We start from the raw sequence: 24,997 nt of genomic DNA on the forward strand, positions 1-24,997 counted from the left end.
AGTATACATAGAACAACCTCTTGGTTTCTCTGAAAATGAGTGTTTGGTTTGCAAGCTTAACAAATCAATATATGGACTTAAACAGGCCTCTCGACAGTGGTATATTAAATTTTTCCAAGTCATTGTGACTTTCGGGTTTACAAAAAATATTATTGATCAATGTATATACCTTAAGGAAAGTGAGAGTAAGTTCATTATATTGATGTTGTATGTGGATGACATTTTACTTGCAACCAATGATATAAAGTTGCTTTCAGAGACAAAACAGTTTCTTGAATCACATTTTGATATGAAAGACATGTGTGAGGCTGCTTATGTTCTTAGCATTGAGATTCGTCGAGACAGAGCAAAAGGTTTTCTAGGCCTCTCTCAGAGATCCTATATAGATAAGGTGTTAAAGCGATATGGGATGAAGAATTGTTCTCCTAGTTCTACACCCATATCAAAAGGTGACAAGCTGAGCTTAAAGGATTGTCCATAGAACGATATTGATAAAGCACATATGAGTGCTTATCCATATGCATCAGTTGTTGGCAGCTTGCAGTACGCGCAAACATGTTCTCAACCAGATATTTCTTTTGCAGTAGGGGTGCTTGGCATATTTCAATCTAATCCAGGTTTACCCCATTGAAAGACTGTGAAGAAAGTCTTGCAGTACTTGCAAGGAACAAAAGACTATATGTTGACGTATCATAAAGTTGATCACCTCGAGGTCATTGGCTACTCAGATGCGGATTTAGGAGGATGCCTTGATAGTAGAAAGTCTGCTACTGGGTATGTCTTCTTACTTGCTGGGGGCGCGATCTCTTGGAGGAGTGAAAAACAGACGACCATTGCTGCCCACACCATAGAGGCAAAATTCATAGCATTGTACGAGACTACTTCGCAGGCTATATGGTTAAAGAACTTCATATCACAGTTAAAGGTGGTTGATTACATTGGGAAGTCACTGAAGGTCTACTGTGATAATGAAGTTGCGGTGTCCTTTTCGAACAACAACAAAAGTAGTACATCATGTAAGCATATGGAATTAAAGTATTTTGTTGTTAAAGAAAGAACAGAGAATCATTTAGTGCATATTATTAATATTGGTACCAAAGAGATGATCATTTAGTGTAATGAGGATGGGATTGTTAAACTCTTTTTAACATATGCATATAAATAAAGTGATCACTTTCAGTCTTTTGATTCTTATTATGTTTGTTGTTAATCTCATAAGGATTAGAGATTCAACTAAGGACCTATAGAATAGAATAAAAAGGTCATTATATTCATCAAGTTATTCCCATAAGGTTTTCTAGTTAAAGGGTTTATCGTCGGAACAAGTGGGAGAATGTTGAGATAAACCACCACGTTGGTGGTGGTTACCCACAATGTGGGTAATGCTCCCCATAAAGTGCTCCTTCCGTTAAACCCATTATTGAATAAAAGGGGAGGGATTGCTTAACCGTTCTCATTCGGTGATTACAAAAGGGAGGTTTCACGAGCAACCTCATACGAGGAAAAAGTATGGAAAATCAAATCTGTGTATACGGTGAAAAACACAGTGAAAGAGGGGAAAAGGTCGACTCATCGGTAGCATTCGAAGGCTTGCGCTTGTGGTGGCTGCAGACCGGCTGAGTTGAAGGAAACCCCTCTCCGGCAACATCCTCCGCCCTCCTGCAATGGCCAGCTCAAGTACACATTCTGTGTGTGTTTGATTTTGCAGGAGCTCCGATCGGCTGGTGGCTGAGGTGCCGGCGACTTCGAACCGACGGTGAAACACGACCCAACACTGGATCCTTTCTTACTGAGAGTCTCAAGCAAGTAGAAGGAAAGGCTGTACCACATGAAGTTAGTGAAGAAGGAAAGAAGGCTGTCTTAGATAAGTTTCCTCATCAACGTGAATTGCTCGAAGAAGAAAATATTATCAAGAAAAAAAATAGAATAAAGAAACTATGTAACACGTTTGGTTTGGAAGGCACACATTGTAAATATAAAATCAATAGTGGGGAGTGCGCTTCCCACTAGCATCTCAAATCACATCCCTCTCGCATCCTTTTACTGGCTTGCCTTTTTTGTGTTTTTCATAGTATTATTATTATTTTTCTCTTCCACACTCGTTTTCCTCTTATCTCCTCCACTTTTTTTTTTGCTTCTCACAGGCTTCCAAAATGAATGTCACTTCATGCTTTATACTACTTTTTAACACTGGGTTTCTTGCTTTCACCTTACGCATCACATCCCATATCTATTTAGCTTCCTGGTAACTATGATATAGACGCTACCGTGTTTTCACAACAGTGTTGAGAATTTGCTGCTACACATTTTGTAAATAGAACATAGAAATTCAATTCTTCTTCTCATCCTTTTTTTTTCTAAATGTTCTTTGGGCAGCTAAAGCTGAGTTAGGTTTCAGCTGTAGAAGTTCTAAAATATGTTGAGCCAAAGCATGCCAAGCTTGAGCATGGCATGCATGGCTATCTTGTTTGGTTTGTTTACCAGTCTAGGAAGTTTCCTTCTATAACTACTACAGTTCCAGCTTAGTCAAGTCCAATGCCAAATTTATTTTTACAAAAACAGAGTTTGAGTGGACCACCTCAAAATCATGTACTTATTCACTAATTACACATTTAAAGTACAAGCTTAATGCCATGGAGAGTTGTAAACAGGGGTGACAACCGATTTCACTTGGAGGAAGTTGTCGAGAGCATGCAGGCCAAGGGCTCGCCCGAACCCGCTCATCTTGTATCCACCATACGGGCAATCTGAATCGAATGCGAAGTAGCAGTTGATCCAAATGATCCCGGACCGAATCGATCTGGAAACAGTGTTGGCCACATTTAGATCCTTGGTCACTATGCCAGCAGCCAACCCATACTTGGAATTGTTGGCCTTTTCAATGGCCTCCTCAATGGTCCTGATCATCACATCCCCAACAACCAGTAACAGTCAGGAACGTTTTTTCTTTCCTTGTTTTTTTACATAGCACTTTCAATTATGCTAATCAACATTAAGAATATTTTTTTTTATCATGCCAAACATGACCAAATTCATGAATTTCAACCAGGCAGGTTGAGTGTACTAATAGAAATATTAGTTGAATTCATGATCTTATCATTATCATGCAATTCAAACATACCCTGAAGTACTTATGCATCTTTCATTACGAGAGAGAGAGAGAGAGAGAGAGAGAGAGAGAGAGAGAGAGGTTTCTTATTCCAAATGGTGAACGAGCATGCTGGTGTCACTAGGGGGGCATATTTGCAAATCTGTGAACATTTTACCACCTGAGAAAAATAAAAAATTTTGTTTTTCCAAGTGAGGCAGTGTTTGCTAGGGTAAACATATGAATCATTTTTTATGAGAAAAGGATAATTTTTTGAATAAATGAGAACTTTCTTACTGAGAAAGATTATCCACTACTTTATTTTTTTAGAAAAGATTCATTGTCTGCTTCCTAGATGAGAAAGTGGGCACAGGGTTGCAATCATGCCCTTAAACTCAAAAATGTGCTGGACTTTCTCCAGTACCTAATTGCTTCGTGCTAGAAAACTGAGAATTACCCAAGAAACTTACTTGAATTTCATTACTGACATAACTGGCCCAAATATTTCATCCTTGGCTATGATCATGTCATCCTGGATATGATTACAAAGGACAAAAAACAAAACAAAACAAAACAAAAATGTGTGAGAGAGATTTCTTAATCTTTAAAGATGTAGAGGATGATCATGAAAAATGGTTTTGCACCATTTCTTCATTGTCAACTATCAGAGATATCAAACTACAAAATTGGTAGCCACAAAAACAAGGCAAAAGGCAGGTGCATCCCATACTAAACCCAGATAGAATGGTACACTTCTTCCTTTTTCTTTAAACCACTTTTACAAGTTGGGATCTTACCGTCCTAAAAGTACACTTGAGTGGGTGTTCACCTATTCACCCCTCAAACACCCACCAGGACTAAAAAAAATTTGCAATATTTCCTTTCAATAATAAAAAACATTATTCAGTATCGGTATCGGCCTTGAATCGTTGGGCCACCGATTCAGCTGTATTGGCCGATACCGTTACTCAGCTGAATTGTTCTGTATCGGTCAGAAAATAAAAAAAAATTATGTGTCAACCATAACATGACACGTGTTAAAACCATTAAAATAGTATTAAAATAAATAATAATAATAATAATAATAATTTTTAGTATTTTTTGGCATTTATTTAAAAAATAGCCGATTCAGGATGAAGTGTATCGAAATTCTGCCTATACTGATAACATTGTTTACTTATCCCATTGATTTATATATTACCAAATAAATATTCGCAGACATTTCCCCTTTTTCTAACCAAAAGAAAAATTGGACCAGAAATCTATTGGCGATATAGTTGAAAGTTCTTTTTTTTTTGACATAAACAAGTTGTAAAATAAAATAGTGAAAATATTAAGCAGCTCTACGTAAATGGGCGATACACTAGAAAGTACTATGAAATATCATGAAGATTTTCATAGAAAAAGGCCTTTTTTTTATGCAGTGTCACTACTTAATTAGCATGCAGCTCCACTACTGCTGACCATCCATCTCAACATTTCTCGATATGGACAATGCACCCATCTGGAGAAATGCCAAGATGGATGGTTGTCATGCAGGTCACTGTATACCCACCATGAAGCGACGTTGCATATAATATGAAGTCTTCAGAAATGTATACCTTAACATCGGTGAAAATTGTGGGCTCGATATAATAACCTTTATCACCACAGGCTTTACCACCTGTGAGCAAGGTGGCTCCTTCTCTCTTGCCGTGCTCAATGTATTCAAGGACCTTCTCAAATTGCTTCTTGTCAATCTATTTCCATGAAATCATAAAAACAAACATGAGAGAGAGAGTGTTTGTAAGTAGGTGTAGGCTGGACTTCGGCCAGTTTTTTCAACCCCTGGTGACCAAAACCGAGTCTAGGCCTGACCTATTTTCTAGCAGGCTCGAACAAACTGGTCCTGCAGGCCCACATGAGCATTTCGGCACAGCATGAGCATGCATGCACACACACACACACACCTCCTAAACCAACTGAAATAGAAACCATGGTTTCTCAAAGCACGATTTTTAGTAATATAACCAATGATGAACACATTTAAAGGCCAGGATTAAGCAAAAAAAACACTTGCAACTATGTTTTACAAGTGTTTAGGATAGAAACAGCTTAGGGGCTATATATATCCCCCGGGCTAGCTCGACTTGGCCTGGCCCAGCGGTTAGACTACAGGCCAGAATTTTGGACCCAGGTCCAGCCCAAACTAGAAGTCTATTGGATGGGCCAGGATCGGGCCCAACCGGGTCATTCCGCAGGAGGTTCAGGGCTGCTGCCTACCCAAATTTGTAAGCATTTGGACTTTGAATATGTAATTGCAAAAGAATGTTTCTGCAACCATGGTTAACATTCTAATTTAATTGTCATTGTGCAGTAAGTACCTGAGGACCCTGGTTGACAAGGGGATCAAAAGGGTCTCCCACCACCCACTCTTTTGCTTTCTTTACTAACTTGTTCACGAATTCATCATAAATTCCCTCTTGGACAAGAATCCTTGATCCAGCGACGCATATCTCACCCTGAAAATGGCAATACTTACATCATTAAGAGTTTCAAGAGATAGGTTGCTTAATTGATCTACCATGTTAATTAAGTATATGAAATGGCAAGGAAAAAAGTTGATATTGATAAAAGAAAAAAGCCTCAATGAAGTGCTTATAGTTATAGCAGGGGTGCAAATGGTTGGGTATTGTACTATTGATACATCATGGTGTATCCAAATCCATGCCTGAATTTTATTTCTTTATTTCCTTATTGCTATTGTGTGCATGAATATCTCGAGACGCTTATGTGGGTTGCTTAAATTTATTTGGTAGTGTTTGAATTAATTTGAGAGAACGGATTTTAAGCAGTAAGTTTGAAACTGACTCAAAATCCGAATTAGATTTAAAGAAGTAGAATTGAGTCCAGATCCTAATTGTACATGCTACAACTAGATCCACTAAAAAGAGATTGAAAACATGTATTTTACATGTACAAAGTAAGGCGGGTAAGCGAGCTCATAATGAGTCGGAGTTAAACAAGCCGAGCTTGAGCTGAGTTGTTTACAGAAAACATATATTGTTTTAGAGCTGAAAGAATAAGATTGTGAAGAAAAAAAAAGTTCTTTAAGAGCTAGAAGCATTATGATTTTACCGCTAAACCTATTTTTTTGCAAAGCAAATAGTTAAATCACATTCTCTTTATTATATTGTATAATGTAAAACATGCTAAATAGGTTTATCTAGATTTTTTTTGTTTTATTTTTAATTTCTGACCATACATATATGATCCACGTACTCAATTTTATAGGGATCAGATCTTAGAGCATTTGATTCTGACACGTGGGAGGCTTTTTATAAGGTTCGACAAATCAACAGTCCAAAATCTTTCTAAAATTTTGAGGCTCAAAATATGCCTTTTTTCATCAAAAACACATGATCAGGGTGTCAAATCCTAATAAATCGACCATGCCAAACACATCTATGAGATCAAAATCGTAAAAAAAAAAAACACCAGAAAAGCCAAAAAAACTCATTTAGCATGTTTCCATCACTCATGTAAAATATATCTACAATATATTTCCTACTAAACGAGCTTACACGAGTAAAGCCAAGCCGAGTACCTAGTTTATCCATTTTATGAGTTCGAATGAGTACTTGACCAGCCGAACATAAACCGGCTCGACTTGTTTACCAACCCCAGTAAAAAGCATAACAGGATGAATTCTAGTACACACACACACACACACACACACACACACACACATATATATATATATATATATATATATATATAGAGAGAGAGAGAGAGAGAGAGAGAGAGAGAGAGAGAGAGATTGCCTTGTTGTGGAAGCAGGCAATTTGGGCAAGGTTGACAGCCATATCGAGATCAGCATCATCGAAGACAATGAAAGGTGACTTGCCACCAAGTTCGAGAGTAACAGATTTGAGGTTGCTCTTGGCAGCAGCTTCCATCACCAGCCTCCCAACTTCTGTAGACCCTGTAAAGCTCACCTACACAAAGTCCAACCAGAACCAACATCAAAACATATGTGCAATGACAAAGTTCAAAGTTGCAGCTAGGCACGTGAGGCATTCGGACGAGTACAAATGAATTTACTTAGATTACTTCATTTTTCATTAAACCATTTTAATTATCAAAAAACAATTTTTGTCTTCGACTGATTTTATCCACAAACATACTTTGAAACGAAAAAGTATGGTTTTGTTTTTTGAAAATATGTTATTATTGATTGCAAGTGGCTTAAATTATTATACAAGATGATCAGTCTTGCCACTCAATTTTAGTCTAGTATGTTCCTAGGCTATGATACCCGAACACGCCATTTCACCCGTACCCATGTTGACACGTGTTGACACGGGGCGGGTACATGGACACTATCTTTATTATATAAAATATTTATGTGATAAATTAATTTATGAATTTGATTTTTTAAATATATTTTGCATTTATGTGATATTTAATATAGTCTGTTATTAGTTATTTGATTCTTTAAATTTATATTGCATTTATGTGATATTTAATATATATATATATATATATATATATATAGCCATGTCCCCATAACTACGTTTTTTGGAATTGTCATGTCGTACCCTCCGTACCAATACCCGCACCCGTACCCAGGTCACATAGGTACTAAAAAAAAGGTTAAAATGCAGACAATTAGAAAAGTTTGTGATTTAATATCTAATTAACATGCCCCAAAATTTTCATAAAAAAATTTAAAAAACATGCTCAAAATCAAAATTAAGTTGTTTTAATTTAAAAATAGCTTTTTCAAGAAAAAATGGTGATTTCTCTCTCTCTAATATCAAATTAAGCATGGTTTTAAGCACTTACTTTGTCAACCTCCATGTGGGATGCAATGGCAGCACCAGCTGTGGGTCCAAACCCAGTCACCACATTGATCACCCCATCTGGGATGCCAGCCTACAATACCATACAAGGAGAAAAGAAAAATTAAACAAAATCAACCAAGAGATCCATATTTTTATGGAGTCCTCCAGTACATGGTGACAAATATCGGTGATATTTTCAAATATGCCTAAAAAAAAACATGCAATACTTTAGGTTGCCATTCTAGATCGCCAAATTGTGAAAATCATGTTAAAACGTAATTAAATACCAAAATTTTTATAATGGCATTTATTTTTTGTTGGCTATTTTTTCATAAAAATGGATTATCTTACTTTTATGTTTTTATTTTCATTCAAGTTTTTTGATGGGAATGAAAATGGAATTTTGATTTATTCAAATTTTCCAAATATTTTCTGGTAAAAATACAAAAAAGCAAAAAATATTCAATTTGTCACTAGAATTTCCGTGCCGTTATTTCCGGTTTTAAACGTTGGACACTATACCCTAGTACATGGAGGTGTCAAAATAAACCGTCCATCATCAGATGGACGGCCATGATAGAGCAGTATCTTCTTCTCCAATTTTTGCCTCTCTTTATCGGTGTGGAACTACGCTTGTGCATTTCAAAACAACGGTCACAAATATGTGGGAGTGCAATTTAATTATAGAGAATGTCACAAATCTCATCATCAGGATATTCTCGGAAAGAGAGAAAACTTGCAATTGAATTAAGTTTATTAAGATTTCAATTTCTTGAAAAAAACTCAACAAAATATCAACCTAGGTAGGACAAAAAAAGTGAATAAAACATATTAAAACAAAAGGAAAAGTTTAGAAAATACAGAAACATGTTAATTTCAGGCGATAATTTAGAAATTCTCATGTGCTTATTCACCGATTTTTTTTTTTCGACAGAGAAAGCTGGGGTTAGGCAGACTCCTACGAGTTATACAACCATATATCATTGGGATTCGAACTGGCCACGTCCCAACACAAGGTAACGTGCACTAACTGCTCCTGCCAGACAACGGAGCCTCCGTTGGTAAAATCACCGATGTTTTAATGTGATAAAATCACGATGTTTTCAAAATCCGATAATTTGTGACTATGATATTTACATCAATGCTCTAAATTATCCAAGTGGGGCCCAACAGCTAATAGATGGGTCCTTGTTCCGGACCCCCACGACCCAGGTGTCATCGTGGGTGCTTTCGTTTTTAAGCCCGTGACAATCACCCCCTCTTCATACCCCTCTTACATCTTAATTCAAGTTGTTTTGATAAAATCTAACCCTTTTTTTTCTGGAATCGCCAAAAAAATCATGCACACAAGTCGGATTTGGGTGATTTAAATATCAATCTTCGCTAAATCACTACTGTAGATCACATCAGATTTGATCAAAACAACTTGCATTAATGAAATCCCAAGGGTACGTAAGAAGATAAGGATGACTTTGGGGGATGAGGGGAACCAATTTAGAGCAATTATAGCTATCAGAGTGTGAGTAAGTAGCTCACCAACTTGGATAGGTGGGCATAGTAGAGTGCAGTCAAGGGGGTCTGCTCAGCTGGTTTAACTATGACCGTGCAGCCAGCTGCCAGGGCCGGGGCTAGACCCATAAAGAGCAGCACGGACGGAAAATTCCAAGGAACTATGAGCCCGACTACGCCGATTGGCTCCCGCCAAGTGTAACCCAAGAGGGCTTTGGACATCTTGAGGGTCTCGCCGTGGATCTTGTCAGCCGCACCCGCGTAGTATCGGAGCCAGGCAGACACGGATGGAATGTCAGCGGCCTTGGTGAATGCCAAGAGCTTGCCAGCATCCAATGCCTCAAGGGTGCCCAACTCGTTCACATTTTGGCCAACCAGGTCCGCGAATTTCATCATTAGCCTTCCTCTTTCCTGCAAATGACAAAGGTACCCGGAAAAACAATTAGGGTTTATAGAGCATAGTCACAAATCTTGTTATTGGGATTTTCTTGGCAAAGGAAAATCTTGGGATAAATTAAAAAGAATCTCGAGAAAATATTTGCAAGTTTAAATAGTTGATTCTCGATTTTTTTAGGATATTTTTTCCTTTGCACATGCAAACGTTTGATTGATATATAGGTCGTTATAAGAAATTCGCAGCCTCTCAATAATAAAGAAGATTTTGCAAATATCTACAAATACAATACAACTTTTGCAAATATAGTACAACCTTCACAAAGATAACTTGCGAACCTCACTTAAGTAAATACTTCTCAAGGAGGTCCGCAAATTTGTTCTAACATTCACAAATACCTTTTATGAATGTTATCGACTTTCACACTCTAATAAAACATTTGCAAATATAGTATGACCTTCACAAAGAAAACTTACGAACCTTCTTTAACTAAATATTCATCAAAGAGGTTCACAAATATTTGCTAACATTCACAGATACCTGTTGCGAATGTCCTTACATATTTGTAAACATTCACAAGATGTTTCGTGCACATCCTTTGTCTATATGCTTCGGGTGGCCTCATTTGCGAACTTTTCGAACATTCGCATATTGAACATGAGATTCACAAATTTTCTCAAGACTTTTAATGTGAATCTCCTCATGTTGTTGTGAATCTCCCTACAAGCATTAAATGCAATACTTTATTTTTTCAAAAGTGATGGTTCACATTTTAAGGTTATTTTCATATAAACTACGACTTTTTATGATTCTCTACTTATGGTCCCAAGCATTTTCCCCGACAATTTTTTTGGTAATTTTTCAACAACTATTTTTTGGCTGAATTCTTCGGCGTTATTGCTTGCTCTTTGTCGCCAACTTTCAAAAACTCTTTCTCATGTAAATTTCGTACAACTGGACAATACCAAGAACCTTTGGACAACTTTCATAAATGCTTCCTCATGTAATTTTTTTTATAAGCAGTTTTATGAAAACAAAATAGATCATTGAACATGCAAATACAACTTAAAAAATCATGGAATTTTTTTACAAAATAACTTATTCATGTTAATGTTTCAAAAAAATAACTAAAAATTTCAAAAAGTAAGTGAAATTTTCAAAAGATAATTGATTCATCTGTTAAGGATGTGCTTACCGGCCGATGATATTTGAATGCTCAAAAAGTCATCGATGATGTGCTATCACACGACGGAGAGCAAGCAATAACGTAGGAGAATTTTGCTGAAAAATAATAACTAAAAATTTTTATCAGAGAAAATGTTGAGGACCACAAAAATCCTTAGTTTATGCAAAATTAGCTCTAAAATATGAACCAACGCTTTCGAAAAAATAAATTGTCTCATTTATTGATCCTACGAAGATTCACAATAATAAGAGAAGATTCACATCAAACAACAACAACAACTACGCCTTCAACCCAAAACAATTGGGGTCGGCGATATGAACCAAAAAAGAAAATCATTCTGGGTCTTCCACATGAATCCTTCTCCTCAAATCATTTCTATCCAATGCCATGTCCTCGGTGAGGTTCAAAGCATTCATATCCTTTCCTATGACCTCCATCAATGTCTTCCTAGGACTACCCCAACCTCTTTTAACTAATATATTTTCCCATTTCTCCATCCTTCTAACTGGAGCATCATTAGGCCTTCGCTGAATATGTCCAAACCACCGTAAACGATTCTCTCTCATCTTATTTTCAATGGGTGTAACGCCTACCTTCTTACGTATCTCCCCGTTCTGAATCTTATCCTTTATTGTATTTCCACACATCTATCTCAGCTACACTCATTTTTTGAATATGATGTCTCTTGGCAGCCCAACATTCCGTACCATATAGTAAAGCGGGCCTAATAGTCGTCCTATAAAACTTTCTCTTCAACCGCAATGGCATTGTACGATCGCACAACACTTCAGTTGCACTCTTCCATTTCATTCACCCAACCTTTATCCTATGATTTGCATCTCCATCAATTTCTGCATACTTTTGAATGATAGATCCCAAATATTTGAAACAATCATCCACCGGTATTTCTTGCTCACCAAGCTTCACTACACTCCCATCACTACTTCGTTGCTTACTAAATCAACATTCCATGTATTCTGTCTTACTCTTACTCAACTTAAAACCTCTTGCTTCCAATGTCTGTCTCCATAATTCTAACTTAGCATTAACCCTAGCTCTAGACTCATTAATCAAAACAATATCATCAGCAAACAACATACACCACGACACATTTTCTTGAATTGGTCTCGTAAGCTCATCCATCACTATAGCAAATAGGAAAGGGCTTAAAGTAGATCCTTGATGTAACACAACCGTTATAGGAAAATTGGTTGTCACTCCTCCACAAGTGCGGACATTGGTTACTACTCCTTCATATATATCTTTAATTATACTAATGTACTTGAGAGAAACACCTTTCTTCAACATTGTCCACCAGAGAACGTCATACTCTATCGTATGCCTTCTCTAAATCAATAAAAACCATGTGCAAATATTTGTTCCTCTCTCTATTTCTCTCAATAAGTTGTCTAAGAAGATGTATAGCTTCCATAGTTGATCTTCTAGGCATAAAACCAAATTGATTCTCCGATATCATGACAACCTTCATCAACCTAGACTCAATCACCCTCTCTCAAAGTTTCATACCATGACTCATGAGTTTTATACCATGATAGTTTGTGTAATCTTGTATATCACCCTTATTCTTATATAGAGGCACCAAAGTACTCTTCCTCCACTCATTAGGCATCTTATTTGTCCACCAAATCTTGTTAAAATGATTTGTCAATCATTCTAAACCTTTTTCTCCCAAACATTTCCAAGCCTCGATAGGAATACCATCTGGGCCAACTGCCCTTCTTGATTTCATTTTCTTCAAAGCCTCTGCAATTTCTTTCTTTTGAATCTTGCACATGAAGTCACGATTCATCTCATGAAAAGGAATGGAGAAGTCTCCCAGATCCTGACCATGACTTTGATTAAATAGCTTATCAAAATAATCTTTTCATCTCTCCTTAATCTCCTCATCTTTGACTAAAACCCTTTGCGTTTTATCTTTGATACATCTAACCATACCCAGATCCCTCGATTTCCTCTCTCTCATCTTTGCAAGCCTATAAATATCCTTTTCGCCCTCTTTGGTATCCAACTTGTCATAAACCTCCTTATATACCTTATCCCTCGCGTTCCGAACTACTTTTTTAGCTTTCTTCTTTGCTATCATATACTTCTCCAAATTCTCATTATCACGACTCTTACTTAGATTTCTATAACACTCTCTTTTAACCTTAATAGCTAATTTGACATCCTCGTTCCACCACGATGTATCCTTACCTAGCGATGCACTGCCTTTAGACTCACCCAATACCTCCTTAGTCACCTTTCTCATGCCACCCGCTATCTTTTTCCATATTGATTTTGAATCCTCCTCGAGACACCAATCAACTTCCTTAACTACCCGCTCTACAAACATTTCTTGTTTAGTTCCTTTCAGTGCCCACCACTTAATTCTAGGATCTATCCTATGTCTATCCCTTTTGCGGCATTGTCTAATTCTAAGATCTAAAATTAAGACTCTATGTTGTGTAGCTACACTTTCTCCCGGTATAACCTTACAATCGATGCAACAACCCTTATCTCTCTTTCTAAGTAGAAAAAAATCTATCTGACTCGTATTAACCCCGCTTTTAAATGTTACTAGGTGAGACTCCCTCTTCCTAAACCAAGTGTTTGCTAAGATCATATCATAGGACAAACCAAAATATAAAATTCTTTCTTCACTTTCGTTTCTTTCTCCTATACCATAGCCTCCATGGATACTCTCAAATCCATCCCTACTAATGCCTACATGCCCATTAAGGTCACCGCCGATGAAAAGTCTTTCTCCATAAGATATCCCTTGTACTACTCCATCTAAATCTTCCCAAAATTGACGCTTAATGGAATCATCTAAACCTACTTGAAGTGCATAAACACTAATAATATTAATAATATCAATAATATCCGTATCTAATACTAATTTAATAAGTAAAATCCTATCACCCTTCCTACGGACCTCAACTACATTATATATAAACCTATGACTCATAACAATCCCTACTTCATTCATATTCCTATTTATTCCTGTATATCAAATCTTATATCCCCAAGGTTCTATCACTTTTGCTTTCTCACCTACCCATTTGGTCTCTTGTAGACATAAAATATCAATCTTTCTCCTACACATAACATCTACTAACTCTACCAACTTACCAGTTAAAGACCCTATGTTCCAAGTGGCTAACCTAATTTTATGGTCTTGGACTAACTTCTTTACCCCCACCCGTCCAACAAAGTGAGGGAACCCTTGCCTATTTGACACCACACCCGGGCGCAGGTGTGACGCGTCATTTCCGAGCGACGACCTAGCAACCCTTGCCCATTTATCACTGCCTCTAAGCCTATAGAGTACAGCGCGTCGCTCAGTAGAGAACGCTCCAACGAAATTCTCATATTGGTTCATATTCATAAGGTATGACTAAGTTTTTATGCTGGCTGTCACAGGCCTACCGCAACCCTCCTCCTTTATCCGGGCTTAGGACCAACAATTATACTAAACAGTTATACACAGAAGATTCACATCAAAGTCTTGAAAAAATTTATGAATCTCATGTCTAATGTGTGAATGTTCAGCAAGTACGTAAATGAGCTCACAAGAATCGTATATACAGAGGATGTGCACAATCACCTTGCGAATGTCAAGAAGACATCCACAAATGTGTGAAGGCATTCACAATAGGTATTTACGAATGTCAACGAACATTTGCGGACCCTCTTGGAGAATATTTAGTTAAAGAAGGTTCATAAGTTTTTTTTCGGAGGTCATACTATATTTGCAAAGGTTGTACTATATTTGCGAAGATCTGATCATAATGCAAAAGTTAAGAACATTCACAACAGATATTTATGAATGTCAACACATTTGCGAACCTTCTTGAGTATTTACTTAAGGTTCGCAATTATTTTCACGAAGGTCATACTATATTTGTGAAGGTTGCGTTGTATTTGTAGATGTTCGCATAATCTTCTTTTTTATTGATAGGTTCTGAACTTCCTACAACGTACTTATATATCATACAAACCTCAACAGGTTCACATGTGCGATGGGCAACAATATCTTAAAAAGTCAAGAATCATTGATTTTGGATATGCAAGAAATTTTGTCAAATTGATAGGTATTTCGATAAGCACATCATTTTGCAAGGAGAGTATGGTTATTGTCCCTATAATTTAAAGAATGCTTAAAATATGGCATGGAGTCAAATATACAACCAGCAAAAGTAAGTTGCTTCGTACCGATCCAGATCTGGATTTGGTCTAGGATACCCCCATGCATGCCCAAAAAGGGGGTATCCATGACTTTTTTTTGAAATTTTTTTGTACAAAGAAATGTTAGATCTGGTAAGGTTCCCATGATCAGCTATATTTGGGAACTAACCCAGTTATAGTTTGGTCTAGTATCTCTTACCGAGCCGGACATCCTGGGCCATGGCCCTTTGTCGAAAGCCTCACGGGCAGCTTTCACGGCTATGTCAACGTCTTCTTTGTCACCCTCTGCAATTTTTGTAATCACCTCCTCTGTCCTAGGATCGATCGTATCGAAAGTTTTCCCTGTCAAATAAACAAAGTAAAATTTGATTTAGACCCATCCTGAACGTGAGCATACAAGGGACATATCTCAAGAGTATCATTTAGATGAGCCTCAGTTCCAAATAGGATGGTATACATTTTTTCAGTTAACCCAGGAAAACCAAACCCCAAGTACCCACCAACAGGAGCTCTGCTTGTCTGGCAGGAGCAGCTAGTGCACGTCACCTTCTGTTGGGACATTGCAGGTTCAAAACCCAATGGTATAGTTGTATAACTGGTAGAGGTCTGCCTAACCCTAGCTTGCCTTTCAAAAAAAAAAAACCTAAGTACCCCTTGTCTACCAAAGAGTAGGTAAGACACCATTTGGTTTCGAACTCGTGACATTTCTTCAACTCGGTTATTTTCATGAGTCGCACCTACGAGATGGGCAGGCAGAACCCTTGTATCATAAATTTTTAAAGTATTTGCAGAAATGACTAAGACAGCACAATGGCCCGTCCATACAGCCAGTCTTTAGATAAATGAGGTTCACAATATTAAAATTTTGATTATGACAAAAAAAAATCAATGAAGACATAGAATCAGGTATTTATTTAACAAAAAAAGAAGTTGAATCTTAATAAGAAAATTTTATTAATAAAAGAATGCCTAACCAAAAATACATCGTTTCAAAGCTGAAACTAATAGAATTAAAACTTTTAAACTATATATTTCTTGAAAGCCAAACACTTCAATCATTTGTTTTACACTAAACTCTAATCTAAGCTATATTTAAACTATACTTATTAATATCTAATGAGCGAATAAAATTCATCACAAGCCGAATAGCTATTATTCGTGTTCAGCTCACCGAGCCTGTTTTACAAGTTTGAACAAGCTCATTAAAAACTGAGCTACAGGGGCGTCTTATTTCCCAACCCAACCTATGGTCAAATTGTTATATGAATAAAGATTTTTTTATGTTTAACATGACACCTCAATCATAATGATGGTCTCTCCATGTATAAAAATATATTTTTTCCACCAGAAAAACATGATTCAAGAGTCCATTCCTATTAAAATCGAACATCATAAACAATCTAACGGTTCAGATCTGCCATAAAACACTTCAAACCATGGAGACTGATGAGACCTAACCAAAAAATGGGCCTAATATGTTCAGCTCTCTCTCTCTCTCTCTCTCTCTCTCTCTCTCTCTATATATATATATATATATATATATATATATATATATATTGCGTTCTTTAGGCCCCCTTTATCATTAGGTCCCGTTAGAGTTTTGTTTAGTGAGTATTATACAGATTTTTCGGTGATCCAAAATCAATGGTCATGAAGGTACCTATTTTTTTTCTCAAAAAAACATGGTTTTTCATCAAAAAAACACGATCTAAGAGTTGATTCTCACTAAATCGAGCATGCTAAACCATTAGAGCATGCTAAACACATCTAATGGTTCAGATCTATAATAAAACACTTAAAACCTATGAGGGGGGCTAATATATATATATATATATATATATAACTGAACATATTAGGCCCTCTTTTCCCGTTCTACCCCGTTAGGCCTCATAATTTGAAATAGTTTTTGATAGATATGAACCGTTAGTTGTGTTTAGCATGCTCAATTTAGTGAAAATCGACCGTTGGATCATTTTTTTCTTTAATATATTTTTTTTAGCCAAAAAAATTAATGCCTTCATAGCCATTGATTTTGGATCGTTAGAAAAACCTGTATAAAATTGATTCCCACTAAACAAAACCTATGGATCACATCATGGTGTTAGATGTGAGAAAAAATACCAAAAACTATGATTTTTAAGGCAAAACAAGAAAACGGGTGTATATATATATAGAGAGAGATATAGATAGATAGAGAGAGAAATGAATATATTAGGCCCCATTTTTCGTTCTGGCCTGTAGGTTTTAAATGTTTTATAATAGATCGTAAACATGCTGGATTTAGTAAGAATAGACTATTGGAGCATGTTTTTTCGATGAAAAGACATATTTTTAAGAGTCAGGAAAAACTGTCAGATTCTGACGATCTATAAAAGCTGGTTTCCACTAAACAAACCCTATAGGTCACATCTATTGGTGTTAGATGTGAGAAAAAAAAAACTTAAAACTGCAATTTTTTGAGGAGCCTAACGAGACTTAACAAAAAAGCATAAAAAACTCACATTATTTGTCATATATATATATATATATATATGGTGCACGGTCAACAAGACAAATAATCAGTGTAAATGGATACGGACATATAGATGATAACGTACGTAACAAAGCAGTTTCAAGCAAACCAATATCGACCACGGGTTGGCTTTTGTTTTTTCCCAAAAATGCAGTCCTGTCAGAACTTTTTTTTTGGCGTGTTTGAACGCGCTGGTGGCACCCGCATCATATCGAGACAAAACGTCCTTTCGGATCTATTTTAATTTTGAAAGTCCAGCTATTGTTAGGCGGACTCTACCAGAACAACAGCCCCTCCCATGTGGCAGAGGGATTCGATCCTGGGTCACAAGACCCCGTTCATCAGTGACAGTGTTGTCAGTATTGGTGTGTATCGGACTGAATGGGCCATATCGCCAAAAAATTGATACAATACTGACCCGAAGCTATTTTTAATAAAATGTAAAAATAGCTTAAAATTAATTTTTAAATATTATTTTAATAACAGTAACAAGTGATAAAGTAATATTTTAAAAAAAAATGGCCAATTCTGTATATAGATAGATCTGTGTGTGTGGTGCACAATCAATAAGACTTGTAAGCAGTGTACATGGATACGGACATAGATGACAACGTACTTAACAAAGGAGTTTCAAGCAAACCAATGTAGACCACAGCCTGCCTTTTGTTTTTTCCCAAAAATGCAATCCTGTCAGAACTTTTTTTTGGCGTGTTTGATCGCGTTGGTGGCACCCTATTTCACACAAGATAACAAGTGGGAGCAAACGGTGTCGCTATCCAAGAATTTGCAGTCAATCACAACTCATTTTTAGGAGGCTTTCTTTTAAAGTTATGTGTCAAAAAAGGTTTTAAGTTTACTTGTTTTTTAGGTACTATTCAAGTAAGATTCTCTTTCTAAATCCCATGCGATTCCAAATCACATCCAACCAAACGTACGTTCAACCCCTCAACTCACTCTACCATTTGAAATCAGAGTGATTTTAAATCCCAAGGGAACCCGTGAAATTTTCGTGATTTCAAATCAGAATGATTCAAAAATCGATCATGGCCGCCTGAAATCTCATCTTCTCATGAGAGAATCACTCTAACAGGGCCCTGATTTCATTTTGATGATTTTTGTTGATGCATTGATAAATTATGAATTTATGCTTTTACCCTTCATTGAGTAAAATATTCTTTTTTTTAAATCAAATAAATGTTGAGAATGTATATAATCGTTTTCTTTGCCCAAAGCAACAACAAATTGATTTTCAGACTAAAACATATCTTTGTATAAACTATAATGATTAAAAAAAACCAGGTGGATGTAATAACTTAAAAAAAATGGGTGGGTTTTCTATTGATTTCTACAAAATACAACCAGTCAACCACAAAAGTTTGGTGGAATTTTGAAGATATGTACATGTAATATACAATTTTTTTTTTGCCTTTAAAAAAAAACTTTTAGCTTTAGGAAAGAAAACTGCTTTACCTGTGGCTAGGGGTTGTCAACTGGTTCTGGACCTAGGTGAAACCAGACTTAAATCAGATTTTTGGGTATGGTATTCAGACCCGAATCTAATCGGGTCCACTATAAGAAAAACCATACCCGGATCCAATAAAAACTATATAAACCAAAACCCAGACCATACCGGGTAAAATCATATTTTTTTATCATTTTTACACTGAAAATTTATGAGTCTAAATCGGAACTCGGGTCGGGTCCGAGTCTGGTATAAAATTTCACAAACTATACCTGGGTACATATATTAATGGGACCTTCAAGTCTGGACCCAGGTCTTCTTATTTATCACCATACCCAAACCCTATAGTGTTTCGTTCAGGTGGGTTCCAAAAAAACCAAGCCGGTTGACACCCTTACTTGTGGCACATGAATATGGATGTGAACACAGATAGGGCTGGTAAACGAACGAATTGAACAAAGTGTAATTAAACTTGGCTCGTTTCTTGTGTCAAGCTAAGTCGAGCTCATGTATGAAAAGCTCCAGTTGAATGAACCAAATACATGGTCGCTCATTTACAACTATACTATTTTAGAGTTGAATTAATAGAATTTGGATCTTAAATTAACCTATTAAATCAAGCTCAAACCGACTCATTTACAAAATAAATAATTATTTCAAACTTTTAAGCACAATAAGATTTGAACTCAAAACTTATTGTTTGCAAGCTAAAAACTCCAAACATTTTTTATATAAAATATATTTATTATTAATTAACGAGCTTATGCAAGCCATGTTGAGCCGAACATTGGTTGTTCATGCTCTAACTTGCTGAGCCTATTTCACGAGGTCACTCGAACCCTTTATGAGCCAAGCCACGAGCTGCTCATGTCGTTTCCCAGCCCTAGACATAGAGATGGATCTGATAAGGATTAAAGGCTGTTAACAATAGGGGACTTTATGAGAAGCATGACACGAGGACATGGACACGATATGGATTAAGACAAACATTACTTGTTTTATAAAAGTAAGATACGATGACGAATAGTTTTTAATATTTAATATGAAAACAGAAATTATTTATAACCCAAAGAAACCACACTCAGCATGACGACCTGGTCTTGCGGTCATCGCGTCGATAGCGTATGTCCCGAGGATCAATAATATAATAATAAAAATCTATTAAAAATGAAAATGGTGCCTAACACGTCATTATGTCACAGTTATAATGCTCAAATTACTGTGACGTAATACCTGACCAGCACATGCACTGTAAACTTTTTATGCTAGTCATAGTAATGCTCAAATTATTGAAATGATTAAATCACTTTAAGTAATAACTTTTTGAAAATGGTAGAGTGAGCCGCTTGTTTTGAAAAAATAACTAGGTGGGCTTAAAATATTAAATTTAAAAATTACAATAATTAACTTTAAAAGATTAACTAAATGTTTTACAAAGTATCATGGATTTGAAAAAATATTTTGATCATGTCAATCACTTGAATGTTGCCAACTTTTATCCATAGTACTGAGATATTCAAGGGGGTGTATGTATGTTACACTCTCACTTAAGGGAAAGACTCTTTCCTTTGACAAGAATACTTTGAAGTCTAGTGCTTTCCCATAAGGAAAGTATGCACCCCCATTCTGACATGAAATCTGCTTTTTGGCATTTATTACGTGGTCCCATCACATATTTTTAAAGGAGCTATTAGTTTTTATTCATTTCAAGAAATAACTCTTTCACAGATTCTTTCGTAAGAAAAGACACAAAACAAACGCCCTTCTAAAAAGTTTAATTATAGTTGAAAGATAACGTGAGTTCTCCTTTATATTTACATAGTTGGCAAATGGCGATAATAATACACAATTTTTTCATATAAACGCATCAAATAAGTACAGAAAGAACTAATTCCTCTCGATCGAGATCGATGGATACCAGTTTGATCAGCATAATTGTCTGCCAGCTATTACTTCTTATTTCTCCACGCTGTATTCGACTGACGTAGGCGTTGGGAGGGTCATCGGCGATATGGGTTATAAGCGGTTGGCGGCAAACCAAGCTGTTCCTCTGCAGGCTAGATTCACCGAAGCTGAAATTTCAGATGTTATTAGCAGCCTCTCAGGATGGAAGGCCCCAGGCCTTGATAGTTTTCACGTAGACTTCTTCAAAGCTTTTTGGCCAATTGTTAAAGCTTACCTGCTTCAGTTGTTCGATGAATTTTATCGTAATGTCAGGCTGCCTAAATCATACCATGTGGCAGTCATTTCTTTGATTCCTAAAAGGCAAGAGGTGTCAGACATATTCAACTTCAGGCCGATTTCGGTGATGGGCGCTCTGTATCGCATTATATCTAAAGTGTTGGCTAACCGGTTGCGCGCTGTCATTGATCAACTTGTCTCTCTGAATCAAGGGGTTTTTATTCCAGGTCGAAGTGTGCAAGGGTCATTTATTTGTGCAACTGAGCTTCTTCACTCTTTACAGTCGACTGAAGCACCGTACTTCTTGTTAAAATTGGATTTTCACAAGGCTTATGATAGTCTGGCATGGAATTTTTTGTTTGAATCTCTAACAAATATGGGGTTCGGCAACCGGTTTATTGCATGGGTTAAGGAGCTGGTCACGAAATCAGTGTCGTCGGTGTGCATCAACGGAATGAGAGGGAAAAAAATCAAGTTGGATAGAGGCGTGCGACAGGGTTGTCCCCTAGCCCCATCCTCTTTAATATCGCGACAGAGGGTTTGCCTATTCTCATGAAAAGAGCAGACAGGCTTCTTGAATTCGTTGGGCATTCCTGGTTTTGTTGGTCACACAATTCAATATGCAGATGATACTTTAATATTTAGTCATGCGAATGTTAATCAAATGTCTAGGTTGTGCTTCTTTATTAAAATATTCGCTGCAATGTCTAGCCTTCGCCTGAACGAGAGTCAGTGCGCTCTCGTATTACTCAATGTTGACCCTTTCGTCCAATCAGTTGCTGCAAGGATCTTCAACTGCCTGATATCCGACCTTCTTGTTAATTTCTTGGGTCTATCATTGCACTCACTGCAGCCGTCGAGAACTTCGTCTTGAACGTCTACTATAGAGCGGGTGCAAGGGAGATTGCATTCTTGGAAGGCCTGATATTTATCTTTTGCGAAACGATTGACGCTCATTCGCCATGTTTTGGCCAGATTACCAAATTTTCGTATGAGCATGTCCATTATACCAACGACAGTAGAACGAACGATTAACCGTTTGCTTTCGCACTTTCTTTGGTCTGGAAATGTGTCTCACAAAAAGTACCCGCTTGTTTTTTGGCAGCAGATCGTTCTCCTGAAGTAGCGAGGCGACTTGGAGATTTCGGCTCTGAGAAAGAGGAGCATCGTTTTAGTCTTGAAGTGGGCTTGGGTCATCTCCACATCTCCATCTTCTTGGGCTACGTTTGTTAGAAAAAAATATGGTAGTTTACCTGACTCCCTTCTTTCGACGCCCAATTCAGTGTGTCATTCGTCCCTTTGGTTGGAGTGGCGGAAAACACTTCGCTCCTTCAGTGACAGGGATCTTAGGCCTGGGCATGGCCGCCCGTGGCTTCACTGGGCCATGGCGAGCGTAGATAGGTTCTCCATTAAGCAAGTTTACTATTCCTTGTTGTCATCCGAGATGGATTGGTTTTTCATTGATTGTATATATGGTAAAGAGCCCGCTCCAAGGGCAAAGGCATTGGCGTGGTTAGTGGCGTTGGATCGTGTTCAAACCCAGATTAATGTCAGAAAACGGGGGCTTCAGTTTTCAAGCATGTGTGTTCTTTGCGAGAAGGCGGTAGAGGACACGACTCACCTATTTTGGTTTTGCCCGGTAGTTTTAGACCTATTCTTTCAAACTTGGGGTGCACCACCGGTTCAAACGTGTTCGAGTTCTGTTATTCGGGACCTCTTGTTTGATCCCATGAGTTTACAAAACAAAAAAAAAGAGAGATTATTGTGGCGGGTATGGTTGTTTTCAGCATGATGGGTGATATGGACTGAAAGAAACAATATCTTTTTCAGGAGCATTAAATTCAATTTTGAAAGGCTACGTCAGCGGGTTATATTTGATGTGTATCTGACCCTTAAATTACATAGTAGAGAAGATCTACTTGTACTCTCAACTGTCCGCAGTCACCATCTAGATGATGGCTGTCTTAGTTTGGATGTATTTTGGTAATGTTGAATGATAAATGTTCTCTTTTATATTTACACTAAAAAACGATTAGAGATCTACCCGCACGCTGGCTCTGCTTAGGGTGTGGGCGTACCTTTTGGCCCTAGCAATAGGGGGGTTGGGGAAAGAGCTTGAATGATGTGACATTTCACTATAGAAAAAGCTTTAAATCAATGACCCGCGGTTTTTCCACCATCCATGTGACCATATATATCTATGTGGGCCTGGTACAAAGATCCAAACAAATAAAACGCCAAAATCAAAAAAATCTTATATATTTATTTTAATTTTGTTAAATTTTGATTGGAAATTTGAGAATACAGTGAGACCTTTAGTTGCATCGATACTCACCACACTTTAACATATCGGGTATCGAGCATAGTAATACCAAATACCAGTAAAAAAAAAAAAACTCAGTCTAAAAAATTATAATTAAAAGTATCCAATGTTAGGTGTAAGTCCTCAGAGTTTTATGTCGACATGGACAGTCTAAAAAATACATAGTAAGGACAAGTTACGATTCCAGACTCTCACGTCGCCAGAAACACGAAATGAATGATGACCATAATGTACTCATTGGCAGAAAACTTTTTCACAAAATGACCAACAGGCACCCAGGGCAGAACAACGTAACAGATTCTAAGACATGAACGCCATTTTTAGACTTTCTCAGGCACCATAAAGAGAAATAGAGAGAGACAGACTTGGACCTGGTGTCAGGCATCCAGTTATGCAGAAAACTTGGATAAGTTGGGATAAGTTTATTATGCTTCTTGATTAAATATCCCAACTTATCCTAGATTTATAGATAAGGGATTTGTCTGGATGCCCCCCAATTATCCGGGACAAACCGGATAAGCTGGGAAAACTGCCCGTCAAGTTAGAAAATACAAACAGCATGAACCAGTAAAAAACGAAACACGGTGGAAAAACAGGAAAAGTAGGAGAAAGAACCTGAAACAGCGTCGACGAATTGCCCATTGATGAAGAGCTTCGTGAATTTGATCTCTGGAAGCTTCGCCTCTCCCAAATAATCGCTGCTCCCCTGAGACCCCATCACCTATTAATTCCTCTCTCTCTCTCTCTCTCTCTCTCTCTCTCTCTCTCTCTCTCTCTCTCTCTGTGGCCTTGGCGTTCATCTCCCCTCGGCCTTCCCTTAAATAGAGAACATATAAGGTCCCAGATTCTTGCACCAATGGTTTAATTTCCAGTTAATGTTGATTACGAAGTTGAAATTACCATGCTATCCTACAGAAATGAATCTACAACCTTTCCTTTTGCTTCATATAAATTTGTTTACTACCTCCATAACATACCCATGTTCATTATTTTCAAATAGTGAAGATTACCGAGCATAACCGGTTTTATTTTTTGATCAATTTTATTGCTTAAAATGAGAAAACTCAACATAGTGATGTGAAAGGTTGAAACTGAGATGGGTTTTGGTAACTTCTGTAGGGGTAAATTGGTCTCCTGCAAGATGAGCGGAGCCCTAGTGGACTGACTTTTAATCTTTGCTTAAGTGACTACCTTGATAAAGGGGCAGCCATTTCCAATCGGAGCCGGATAGATCATTTGTCAAATAAGAATGACACAATCCAAGCCGTTGAAAAATGTGATAAGATCGTATGTGAAAAGATCAGGACGTGTGGCTGTTTCACACTAAG

The 24,997-nt window shown here is 37.2% G+C and overlaps 1 protein-coding gene across 1 annotated transcript; it reads right to left on the reverse strand.

The window, feature by feature from the left end:
* Positions 1–2,522: 2,522 nt before the first annotated feature.
* Positions 2,523–24,475, reverse strand: LOC149815237 (aldehyde dehydrogenase family 2 member C4-like). Its single transcript, XM_089989432.1, has 9 exons — positions 24,285–24,475; positions 15,391–15,533; positions 9,451–9,834; positions 7,916–8,005; positions 6,892–7,065; positions 5,452–5,589; positions 4,690–4,827; positions 3,559–3,620; positions 2,523–2,899 (listed from the first exon to the last, which is right to left on the reverse strand). The coding sequence occupies exons 1-9, from the start codon at positions 24,385–24,387 to the stop codon at positions 2,626–2,628; spliced, it is 1,506 nt and encodes a 501-aa protein (XP_089845558.1). The 5' UTR covers positions 24,388–24,475; the 3' UTR covers positions 2,523–2,625.
* Positions 24,476–24,997: the final 522 nt, after the last annotated feature.

Source organism: Nuphar pumila, chromosome 15 (genome assembly GCF_984573655.1).
Source record: "Nuphar pumila chromosome 15, dmNupPumi1.hap1.1, whole genome shotgun sequence".
Taxonomy (NCBI): domain Eukaryota; kingdom Viridiplantae; phylum Streptophyta; class Magnoliopsida; order Nymphaeales; family Nymphaeaceae; genus Nuphar; species Nuphar pumila.